We start from the raw sequence: 12,828 nt of genomic DNA, 5'->3' as shown, positions 1-12,828 counted from the left end.
AGAGATTGGAAATTAGATTGGGAGAGATTTCCAATAAATATAAACAAAAAAAGTTACAGGGATGCTGACAAGGCCCCTCTTGGTGTGGGAGGATGGGACAGTTTGGATTCTGTTGTCTGTTGAGGAAACTATACCAGGAATAGAAGTGTTAATTGGATAAAGTGTAGCTGCAGTAAGGGGGATGTTTACATTTGGATTCCCACACAAAGTTTTTTTATATGAGACCCATGAAAGCTATTGCTAGGAAAGTTGGAGCCTGCCATGCTGTGATTGACTTAGAAAACACCCTCAGTGCCAATTCACAGGACCAATCCGCCTTTACCTGGGAAGGTCATCAATACACCTTCCAAGTGGTCCTTCAAGGATATCTGCATTCAACCACCATAAGTCATGCAATGGTGGCTAGGGACCTGGCTTCTCTAACACTGTCCGCTCAAGTGTTTCATTATAGCGATGATGTGATCCTGACAGGGACTATGGAACAGGTGGGAGCAGTCCTCAAGACTGTAATGACCCATATGACTGACAGAGGCTGGACTATAAACAGCAAGAAGGTACAGGGCCCTGGACCAGAGGTACAGTTTTTGGGTATGGTTTGGTGCGTGCCCACTCGACAGATCCCCTCCAAATCATTGAAATCCATAACTGCAACACCAAAAAAGAAGTCATGATTCTCGTGGGGGGCAGATCAACAGAGTGCCTTCCAAGCAGATAAGGAGGCGATTCCACAACATCAATGGTTAGGTCCTCCGAAGCCAGGAATTTTTTTTCAAGTTGAAGGTTACCTGCACTGACAATGCTATGTTCTCTGGATTATATCAGGAAACCAGTAAAAGTAACCAGAAGCAACAAACACCAGTGGAATTCTGGTCAAAACAACTCACCCTGGCCCAACAACGATGTACCACACTGGAAAAGATGTTGTTTGCGACCTGCACGGCCATTCAAGCGGTGGAACAAATCACTGGACAGGAAAAAAGTCACAGTAAAAACTGAATTCCCATAGAAACATGGCTACGAGATCAGGGTCTGATTCCATCCATGTTGCACAACGGGCTGCCATGCTGAAGTGGAAATGATCCCTACAGGAGAGGTATGGAATCCAACCCCGGTAGCTGAGAAAGCTATCTCTGTAACAAGTGGTCCAGGCTTATGGAATTCTCGATAAGACCCAATCAGATCAGAGAACACACTGGACTGGATCCTTGTGAAAGCACTCACAGCATCGCACACCCTCAGAGGGTGGGAAAAGGGTCTCGGGAAAACTACCCCATATGCTAGGATGAAGGGGGGCACCGAGAGAACACCACATCCCCACCCAGCAGGGATGCACAAACTTTTCAGTCTGCGCCCCTTGCCTGCTCTCCCCACATGCTCGCACCCAACCCTTACCTTGTCTCTAGCATCAAATAATGACGCAGCGTCATGTGACATCATGTTGCCATGGCAACACAAGGTCACATGACCCTGACGCATCATTTGATGCCGTGTTGTCATGGTATTCACATCCTGTGAAGCCGTCGGAGACAAGGTAAGGGAAGTCACAGTGGCCTCATCCGGTCCCCCCGGTACTTTATTTAAATGTTTTAGGGAAGAGCGTGGGGCCTCTGTATATGCCACACCTTCCTCTTCCCTCCCCCCCTGAAAATCTCTTCAGTTTGCTCACCCCTGTGGAACAGGTTGAAACACTCACCAGGTATTAGGACCCCATACCCCTAGAATTACTCATGACGCAACAACGACTTTCCTCAGGGAATACATTATATGACATCGAAATACAGGGACCACTGCCCTCTGACGCCCTCATGGTGTTCAATTCGATATAGAACTGAAGATGGGTGTGGACGACAGGGGAGGTAATGGTAGTGACTGTCACTCATCCGTGGCAAATACAGTTGACTGGGACAGATATAGAACGACATATTGAAGCAGGCACTGTGCTTGGTATTGTCAATATAGTGATACCAGTGTCCATTGGTATACAGGTGAAATCAAGGGACCCCGAGTTGCAGCAGGGACTAAGGTTTGGGGTTTAGATTTATCTGAGACAAAGAAGAGAAGACGGGGGGGAGGTTAGTGCAGCAGGACAAGGAAGTAGCCATTTAGTGCTCACAGATGGGAAAATAGGTCTGTGTATCAACCCTTGTACAATTAATATCTGTTGCTTAATGCTTCCTTCCTTTGAGATATAGGGATGGGGAATAGAGTGGAAATATGTCCGCATCTGCCTAAAACAGTCAAGTAAGTGTAATTCTACACAGTGATGCAATGTAGGGCTAATACCCTTAGGGACAGGTCATGGATTTGTATACCTGATCCCTATTTCCAGACTATTTTTTAAAATACTTAATAAAAGGGTTTTAATTACCATTAATACAACACATTTTCCCACGAGTGCATTCCGTAGGACACTTTCTTTCCTTTGTTGCTTCCTTCCTTTGTTACAAATTGTGGTTCCAGGAGCAGCTTTGTGGGTGACCAGCACCTTTGTGAGAACATGCAAGCAACTAACCAAAAAGATTGCTGGATCTGTGGAGACATTTCGGTAAGCGACGAAAATGGATACCTGTTCATACCAATCAATACCAGTCAACAATTTTGGACTAATGTTACTGTGATCTATGTCACTAGACACCTAGCATTGATAAATAGACCCAGCAAGGGGGCTTTATGCTTTAATAATAAAGAAATTGCTACTGTACAAGGTTTACCAGATCAGGCCTTTATTTGTGGGATAGGCCAAATGAACCCTCAAAGACAACAGGTGGAATATAAGGAATGAAGTCTATTCTGTCTCTTATGGTTCATGCTTGCAAATATTTAGTCAACATTTTTTGTTCATTAACTTTTCAGTAACATTCTAGGCCCCAGGGCATGTAATGGGTTAATGGTTGTCTCTTAGAAAAAATGCTTACTATGCTATAATGGTAAATATGGTAGCTTGTTTTGTATGTCAAACAGTTTATATCTTCTTTGTGCTTCTGCTCGGAAGATGCTTCCTTTTTTACAGTGACTGTGTAAGTCCAGGGCTGGCACTCAAAGAGGGTAATGTTTTAGTGAATGTCTTGCTGACTCACAGCCCCTGGTTGTCTGAGATGAGGGTATTTAAGCTTTGTCTTGGGAGTAAGGGGGCAGAACCTCACCAATGAACAAGTCTAATGGTTAAGCCATGCCGTGTGTCCAGCAATACATGATTGCAGAGTACATAACTCTAATTGCCATGCACCTGTGCAGGGTGTCGTGGTTCCCCAGGGAAAAAATGTGTGTGTGGTATCCTGACTGCTTGAAAAATAGATGTTCCAGGACACTATGGATTTGTCAAAAAAGAAGAATTTATTCAATCATTAAACACAACGTTTCAACCAACTGTGTGGTCTTTCTCAAGTGAAGATAGAATACCCATAATCACAAAGTATCCACTATAAGCAGTCCCAAACACAGGTGAAATTACTTAAAATCTTGTCCGGTTCTCCCACGTGTGCCTCCCTCAATCTCTTCCGGATTCCGGCATGTGTGCGCGCACACCTGGCTCCCTGCTCCATTCCGGATGATGTCATCACGTTTCGTTCTTGTTCCTGGATCCCGATTGCCCCATCCTTCTCGTGATACTTCCACTGGTGCATCCATCGCTGCGGAGAGTGGAGATCCTGACATCCCATCCACAAGTGTCCATGTAGTGATCCTTCTTCGCGCATGCGCAGTTATGTCTGCAGATATGCTCATCCTCCAGCTTCACATTGAAGATCATGGAGGAGGGATACGTGAGTATGGGTATGATGTTCAATAAACAAGTGCTAACCCACCACATATAAAAACAAAACCCAAACCCCCACAATAAAGTATGTGGAAGGAGAGGGGAGGAAAGATATAACGAGGCTAAATGCCAAAATTATCTATGTCAATAAAATCAGTTTTGCAAAATAAATGTGACAAATGAGGAGAAGATCAGCAGCAGCAGCATCCAGTGAACATATAGAATTGAGACAAACACATATGCCCGCATTATCTGATGTTTTGAAAACTATTGAGGGACATAAAAACATTAAGCCCCCTAGGGAAGACAGTGTCAAGCGTAAACGTCCAGAATGCTTCTCTTTGTAAGAGAGCAGTGTCCTTATCTAACCCTGAGAAGGTCTTTTGTATTTGATCAAGTCCAATTAATTTAAGGGAGGACACCGTGTGTTTAAAATAAGTGCAGTGAGAAATCAATGCAGTCTCCACTTTCTTAGCATTTCATTTTTGATAAATCGCGTTTTTAACATCCTGCTGGTTTTGCCAACGTATACTAGCCCACAAGGGCATTTGACGGTATTTATGACATTGGTTGTGGTACATGTTATCCTATTGTTGATTTTATATTTTTTCCCACTTCTAGGATGACAAAATTTGACCTCAGTATTAAGACTGTTACACACGGAGCATCCATAACATTTATAACAACCTGGTTTAGGTTTGAGAAAGTGTGGTGCGTTGTAATATTTATTATCATCTGCACAGGTCAAAATGTCCCTAATATTTTGTCCTCTTTGATATGCAAATCTAGGTTTTTCTGTACATATAGTACTCAATGATTCATCAATCTGTAAAAGCCTCCAATACTTATTAATACTATTCTTAATAAACCTACTGGTAGTTGTGTATTTGCTTACAATATTTATCCTTTCTGAACTGTCCCTTTGTGAGTTTCCTATTAGGTCTCTCTGAAAGGCTTTATCAATGGTCGATTTTTTATGTCCACGCATCAAGAATCTTGTTTTGATCTCATTCAATGTCTCATCCAATTTTACGGGTCTATCGCTATCCACCACCCATGTCGCCCTTATTCTTTGTGAATAGGGCAGCATATTTTTTTAATGATATTGGATGAAAACTTGATGCCCATAATGTTGAATTCCTATCTGTTGGTTTACGATACAGATCAGTGTGTAAAGTATGCCCATCAAAAGCGACCAAACCGTCCAAAAAGGAAATTTGTGAGTCACTCCAACTTTTGGTGAAGTGCACTGGCGAAGGGATTTGTTCAAGGTAATTAAAAAAAATCAATAAGCTCATTCTCGCTACCTTCCCATATGATGAACAGGTCATCGATATACCGACAATAATACAGTATTTTCTGATAGTACACGGAGATGTAAATGTACCCCCTGCCAGGGGGATTGTGGAGACTCTTATGTATCATAGGTAACAAATACTGTATAGCACAGGACGTCAAGGGTTACTCATTGTCAAGAAATCTAATTCTGACTCGGAGATCTACGAGTTTCCAAGCCCAGTGAAAGAATGTTACTTATCTCTTGCTGATAAGTGTTTGTGGGGTCATGATGTAGCAAAGTACTGCACCGACACACTTTATTCGAGCAAATACCCAGTATGTACCTGGCAGATACCTGGAATGCGCCGCTCCTCACCTCTGACAAGCCCCGTTGTGTTTGCCTTCCCAGCCTGGGTTCATGCCTGGCTGACGGGCGGCTGATCTGTTAAATGATAATGATTAGAATTTAATAGGCTGCAATGCTTCGCGTGTCTACCAGATGGCATAAATTCATGAATTGTAATGCAGTATATATATATATACTGTGCAGTATTGCAGCCAGCGGGAATAAAATTCTTCAATCCCTGCTTGGAAAATACCTCAATGCACTCGGGCAGAAAACAGTCACAAACCTCAATACACCCGGGTATACCCGAATTCGTGGGACTAGCCGAGCTCGAATAAAGTGTGTCACCAGTGTATAACAGTCTGTGTCCCCCAACTGTCTTAGTGCTTCCAGTCTATGTCATAGTTCTGCATAACCAATGCACCCCCTTTATCAGCTTTCTTGATAATTATTTTAGAGTTTCTCTTTAATGGTGTGCACCATTATATTCTTTATGCATTGTAAGTATACTGACTGCTAACACTGTCCTCAGTTAAGTATTTCAATAAACAATATTTGACTGACAATTTATATTGGTGTGCTCGTGGGTGATATCGACAATCCGAACAAGCATTCTATCAGTGCATTTTGAATAAGTATTTCCTGTCAGTACATTTGGTGAAGTCGGCAGGTTAAGCAACTCCTGTCAACCCAACAGTTATCAGCGTCTACCTCATAATACTTGGATCCTCTCCCTTGTTCCATTTGTGGTATCTTAATATATGCTAGGCCTTCCTTTAGTTCTAATTTAGTCCATTGATCATCTTCAACTATTCCCATATCTACCACTCTAGCTATAGCATAGTCTTGTTCAGATAATGAAATTAGACTTTAAAAATAACATTCCTCCATATTCCTTTGGTCTCTGAACATGCTAGATCCCATCCACGCTACTTTCCATCATTTGTGATGCTGTCTAGCTATGAAGTTATCTGTGGATGTTCTGTGGCTAACTCCTATGGGCAATGACCTGATTGTAGGGTCTGGAGCATTATCTTTGCATTTCTACACATTTCCTGTTGTACTGTAACTTAACACACATTATATTTACTTCTGTTTTATTCCTAAACATAATTGTTGTTATATATAGATTATATTAGAGTTTGAATATAACTCGTTATTAATATGGATCAAGTAGAATTTTCAGTATCAGTAAAATATATTCTTTATTTCTTTCTTTCTCTGGGATGTCCACTCCTGGGAAGATTGGCTACTCTCTTGAATGTTTTCCACTTTTGAATAATCTTTCTCACTGTAGAATGATGGACTTTAAATTGTTTGGAAATGCCTTATAACCCTTCCCAGATTGATGGGCAGCAACAATTGCTTCTCTAAGATCTTTGCTGATGTCTTTCCTCCTTGGCATTGTGTTAACACACACCTGAATGCTCCAGACCAGCAAACTGCTAAAACTTCAGCTTTAATAGTGGTGGTCACACTAACTGATGATCAATTAATCAAGGGCATTTGATTAGCAGCACCTGTGCCTGCTACTTAGCATTTTAATTCCTATGGAAGCAGTAAGGGTGTACTTAGTTTTTCACACATGGCTTCTCCATTTTGGCTTTATTTTTGTTAAATAAATCATGACACAGTGTAATATATCATGTGTTGTTGTTCATCTGAGGTTGTATTTATCTAATTTTTAGACCTGCTAAGGAACAGATGATTGTTATTATGTCCTGATATGTAAAACCATTGAATTCAAAGAGGGTGTACTTTCTTTTTCACATGACTATATATATATATATATATATATATATATATATATATATATATATATATATATATTGTATGTGTATAAATGATGCAAGGATGGTGTGTGTGTGTGTATATATAAAAAGACAACCACTGCTTCCCAAGCAAGAAAGCAAGAAACAGCACTCAAAAGGTAAATCAAACAACTGTATTAGTGAAATACACAAGTAACACTTAGAACCAACGTTTCGGTCCAGAAAGGACCTTCCTCAGGGGCGTGCTAGTGGACAATGGCACCCAGAAGACCTTTATACCCATAGTGCACCAAGTGAAATCAATTAGATGGAGCCAATTGATCAATCAAGGAGATTCAAAGCATCAAGCAACATCACAGGTGCGTGGTGGCCATCTTGATTGGCAGAGGTGAGTCAACATGTTAAAAGATACAGTCCTTGTGCGCATGCTCATGTGAGGAGGGCGTCCGTCTCTAGTAGGGAATGATGGCATCCTCCGTTGCCAGGCAGTGCGAGTTAAGCGTTGAGTTGCCACGGAAGCCAATTGTGTAAACATTGCGCATGCGCGTAACCCTATGCAGTCAGTCGGGACCCACCGTCTCAGCACCATTAGCGCGAGTGCCCGTAAATACATGAATCTCCCTGTAAACACAAACAAGTTGGGGAATACCTGTGAGAGAGGGGGGAGAGAAGAGAGGGTTGCAAGTCCATTCAGCAAAGTGCTGTGAAGCAGTTAAATAAAGGTATATAGCATAATGGAGCAATACTGCACCCCAAGCACATGATGAATGACCCCCCAATAAACACGTTATCCAAATATAATAAGCACATAATCAGAAAGAGTCCAAATAGAGATCAGCAGAATAAGATCACAGAAAGCAACCAAGCTTAAAGTCTTCGTTAAGACCTCGAGGGGCCAAGGTGTGAAGTCCTCATTTCCAGTTGGAGTAACAATTTGCCTCTATCACCACCCCGAGGATGGACGTGCGCTTGCATTATGGGCATGCATCTAAGCGTAGCTAAACCATGTTTGAAATGTTTGAAATGTCTTGCTACCGGCATATATATATGTATGTATGACCACAGGGGTTTTTTTTTGTGACAGTACTGTCTGGTACTCAGTACCGACACCTTTGTTTCCCTTGTTGCAGGTTATTTCCCTGCTTGCTGAGGCGGAAGGGCCGTCACTGCGCACCTAACCACCCCTCTTTTTCTGCTCACCCTCTGCAAAAGCGTCAATTATGGGGTTGTCCACAGCACTCCAGAGTATTAAACATTTTTGTTTACCTCAAGCCCTTAAAATACAAAGAATAAAACAACCGTACAATGTTTTGGGTCAATAGCAACTCGGCAACATAAAGGCGCCAGGGACAAAATATTTAACTATGGGCACCTGGGAATATGCATCCCTGCATGTATGAAAGAGGGTGTCCTTGTGGTGCTAATTAACAGGTGAAAAAAGGGGGTCAGAGGGAAGGATAGGGAAGGTAAGAAAAGGGATAGTAATATCTAGGTGGGAAATCTAGAAAAAATAAAGTTTTATTTGCAGAAAAATATGAAGGCCTCTTGTAATTAATGATTTGAACAGTATTTCAAAAACACATGTACAATTTATTAAAAATATAAGATTCAAATAAAAATTGAAACATCCACAATTAGAATCTCTGTTGTTGTGCCGAAGACAATAAGATAGAGTTAAAGCAGCAGTTCAGTCAATATCCTGCATGTGTGTTTTTTTTTAATAAATCTGTTCTGTAGTAAGAAAAAATACTTTTAGAATTTTCTGTTTTAAAAAAAACAACTTTGAAAGACCAATTTTCTTGTATTCTATTATAACACGCATGCTTGTTCCTATAGCAGCGATTTACATTCCCCATATTTAAAGATGTCGCCAAACTTTGCCAATCAATAGACGGAGAACGAATTGACCGGCAGCTATGCAGTTTTTTAGGTAAGTAGAGATTGCCCACATGAAACTATTGAAGTAAAAAAAAAAACTAAAAAAAAACGGGAGCCTGAACTGCAGCTTTAATGTCTCTTAACTAGTTCTACATTGTTGTAAAGAAGAGAAAAAGTTTATAGCATTGCATTGTCTAAGAGATTCACTTCTGGTTGAGAAATAAAGTCTTCTTGAATATTTGCTTTAATTTGTAAAATTGTGTGCACACAAAGTATTTCAATGTATATACAGTAGCATGTAATCGTTGTGTCAATTCACACAGTTTTTACCTAGCCAGGGTGCTGGGATGTTAGGGAAGAACTCCTTTTTCCCCATTTACTTCTAATTTTAAATGTGGAACTAGAGAGATTGTGGTTATGTGGTGTTACCTTGTTCCTGCATTGTTAACACCTGCTGGATGGGCAGCCTTCAATAATATGCTATAATGTATAAATTTAAACTAGTTCTGTACATGTAATCTGGGGCACATGAGTGTAAGGCCAGAAAAGAGTGTGAACCAAGTAAATTATGCATGTTAGTGTGGAGTCAGCAGGGGGATTTAACACCTCTGGCAATTAAAGGTTTTAAGGTGGGAGTGGTAATATTTATTACAGTGAGTTGGTCTTGAATGGAACATTGTGAATAGGATGCAGGAGGAAGGGTTTGGAAAACTTTCAATCAGATATGTTCAAATTTGCTGTTTTTCCATTTGCACATTTTTCTGGTGGGAGAAATTTCTATCAAATGTTTGGTTAATTGCATAAAATGAAAATGAGAGCACATGATTGATGGGACCTACACATTGGCCATGTAACACCCAGGGATTTTCTTGCATTCCTCCCCCCACCCCCACACCCCCTCAAGACCCAGCATACAGTTTTTTGCTGAGTTCACAAATGTTTGTGATAAGTTTACACTTCTCTAATTTCAAACAGCATTAACAGTATTTCACTATTTTTGAATGCAGGTTAATTATACTTAAACTACTAAAAGTCAAGTATATGCATGGCGGTGTGAAATTGAATATAAGCAGCCGATTATCATATCACCACAAAAAGTCTCAAATTTGGTTTTAAATGTATGCGTAAACTTATTCAGACAAGAGTGTTCTGTCTGCAGAACTATACATGACATTTTTTAACTACTGAACCCACTTTTATGCCGAAGTATTCTATACAACTGGGTTTTAAAAACCATAAACAATAAATGTTGACTTTCAAACATACACATACATGTTCATTTCTTATCACAGCTATTTGCTGATGCAATTCACTTGAATGCTGCTTCCTGAATCTCCCTGGTGATTCCAGGGTAACAGTCTCCTTCTTTGTAAAATGTTTGCCCTCTGTTGTAATTTGGGGTTGGTAGCGATGATGACTATAGGACTCAGAGCAGAGTAAGAGCAAGATAGCACTACTCTGGCATCATTCATGCTAGGACTCGCATTAGACAGGGTCAGGGTGTAGATCCACATGCAGTTATCCATCCCAAATAACAGTGCATACGTGACAACCAACAAGATGACAGCTCTAGAAGCCTTGTACTCAACTGATTTTCCTTTGTCTCTGTCTGAGCTCCGTATGCCTTTTATGGATTTCTCATGACAGAGCAACACATACACAATGTAAGTACTCGCCAGAGTCATGAGCCCCACAAAAAGAAAGTCTCGTAAGGCAAAGAATGCTCCATTAACAATATAATTGATGTAGGTCAAATAGTCTGTATCACAGTACACCAAGTGCAATGTATATGGTGAAGTGGAATTCTTCTTGGCATGGACATACATGATGCTGGTGCGATACATTATAAGATTGATGCACATGATGGGTATAATGATGACCAACACATTCTGGGTCACCTTTTGTTTAAGATAAGACCACATCCCAGTGGTTGGAGCGATGAGGATACACTGGTGACAGCTAAGCAAACTGGTGACACAAATGGACATGGCCCTACTCACTCTGTAGGTGTAAATGACGAGTTTGCACTTTGAGTCATCCAGTAAATCCTCCAATCCTATGGCGTTCAGGGACTGGGGGATGACACGGGAGAGGACAACAAGAAGATTTACTAAAGCCAGGACCATCAGGAGGATGTTAGTTGGTAGGAGCTTCTTCTCTGCTATTCTGATATAGGTAAATTTCAACAAAATATATGTATTGCTAGGAATCCCGATGATCACCAAAAGGATGAAACCCAGGGCTTTAAAAAGAAGACGAATCTCCATGATGCTTTTTAATTTCAGACACCTGCAAGCACATTTCAAAGAGAACATTTATAAGTGACTGAAAGAGTTTTACAGGAGTTTGATAAAAGGTTTACTGTACTTCAGTCTCTCTGGATCTTCCAGCAATTTTATACGTATGTGTGAGGATATTACTGCTTTCGGTGAGCTCATTGCTCTACAGTAATATCGTACATTTGTAAGTCTGCACCATATAACCCACTCCTTCTCCTTCCCCTCCCTTCACCTTCTGCAATCTCTTCCAAAACTTTTCATCCACTCACACACATCACATCTCCTTCCCATGACTACGCCATCCTCCAATTCCCTCAGCAACCCCTTTCAAAACACCCTGGCAGCAAACTGTCGCAGCAGCCAAAGTGCACACATCAAACAGTATGCTGTTTGTGCACTGCACAAGCAAGCTGAATACACTGCAGCCCCATATTCAGTAATGATTTCTGCCACATCTTAACTTTGGAATACCATGACTACGCTCTCACTAACACTTTGTATCTAGCCCTAGCTTCACAGTATTACCCATAAACCCTCTTGTCTAACTTTCTATTATCTACTATCATCTCTCTAATTCTTCAGCTATCAACTCATCTGCTTCTCACATCACGCCCCCCCCCCCCCCATACCCCCAAGCAAAATTACAACATACTCTCTCTTCCTCTCCTACTACCCCTACTCTGTTGCAACATGTCCTGCAATCCTGGCCCTACTCACATTCCAATCTGTTCACATCCCACACCATGTCCCAAAGTTTCCTGGTGTTGGCTCCTTGTGACCTTGGGCAAGTCACTTTATCTCCCTGTGCCTCAGGCACCAAAAAAACATAGATTGTGAGCTCCATGGGGCAGGGACCTGTGCCTGCAAAATGTCTCTGTAAAGCACTATGTAAAAAAAGCTAGTAGCGCTATACAAGAACATGCTATTATTTCTTAAAACACATAGCTAATGACTCCAACCTTATCCCCATTACACCTTTCCTTCCCTTTTCCTGTGCCCTATGGAATGCACAATTGGTCTACAACAAACTCATTGCAATACATGACTTGTTCATTTCCAACTCTCTCAACCTCCTAGCCATTACAGAATCAATATCTCAACCCCTCAGACACCACCTCTACTGCTGCATCCTCCTATGGTGGTCTCTCCCTCAGCCACACCCCCAGACCGGGGAATAGACAGGGTGGAAGAGTTGGCATACTACTTTCACCACGCTGCACATTTCATGACCTACCCCAATTTCCCTCACTTTCTTTCTCATCTTTGAAGTTCACACTGCCCATGTCTTTCCCCTATGTCTCACTGTCATCTATCATCCCCGTGGACCATATCACAATTTCTAGTACCCAAAATCTAGTAACCACTCTATACAACAGCATACTCTCAGTCAACCTTTGACAAAACTTCTCTTGCCACTGCATGTTGCCCCGACAATCGAAGCCTAAACTATGGCACACACCTTTCACCCACTATCTCCAAAAGTGCTCACATACTGTGGAACTAGAGGAAGTCACTCCCTTG

General features: G+C 41.3%; 1 protein-coding gene across 1 annotated transcript; it reads right to left on the bottom strand.

Moving 5' to 3' along the window:
* Window positions 1-10,320: 10,320 nt before the first annotated feature.
* Window positions 10,321-11,295, bottom strand: LOC142503281 (olfactory receptor class A-like protein 1). The gene has a single exon (XM_075615443.1). The coding sequence runs from the start codon at window positions 11,293-11,295 to the stop codon at window positions 10,321-10,323; it is 975 nt and encodes a 324-aa protein (XP_075471558.1).
* Between the last annotated feature and the right edge of the window lie 1,533 nt (window positions 11,296-12,828).

The sequence above is a fragment of the Ascaphus truei genome, chromosome 9, assembly GCF_040206685.1.
Source record: "Ascaphus truei isolate aAscTru1 chromosome 9, aAscTru1.hap1, whole genome shotgun sequence".
In the NCBI taxonomy this organism is placed as follows: domain Eukaryota; kingdom Metazoa; phylum Chordata; class Amphibia; order Anura; family Ascaphidae; genus Ascaphus; species Ascaphus truei.
This window is presented reverse-complemented; position numbering and strand designations above follow the sequence as displayed.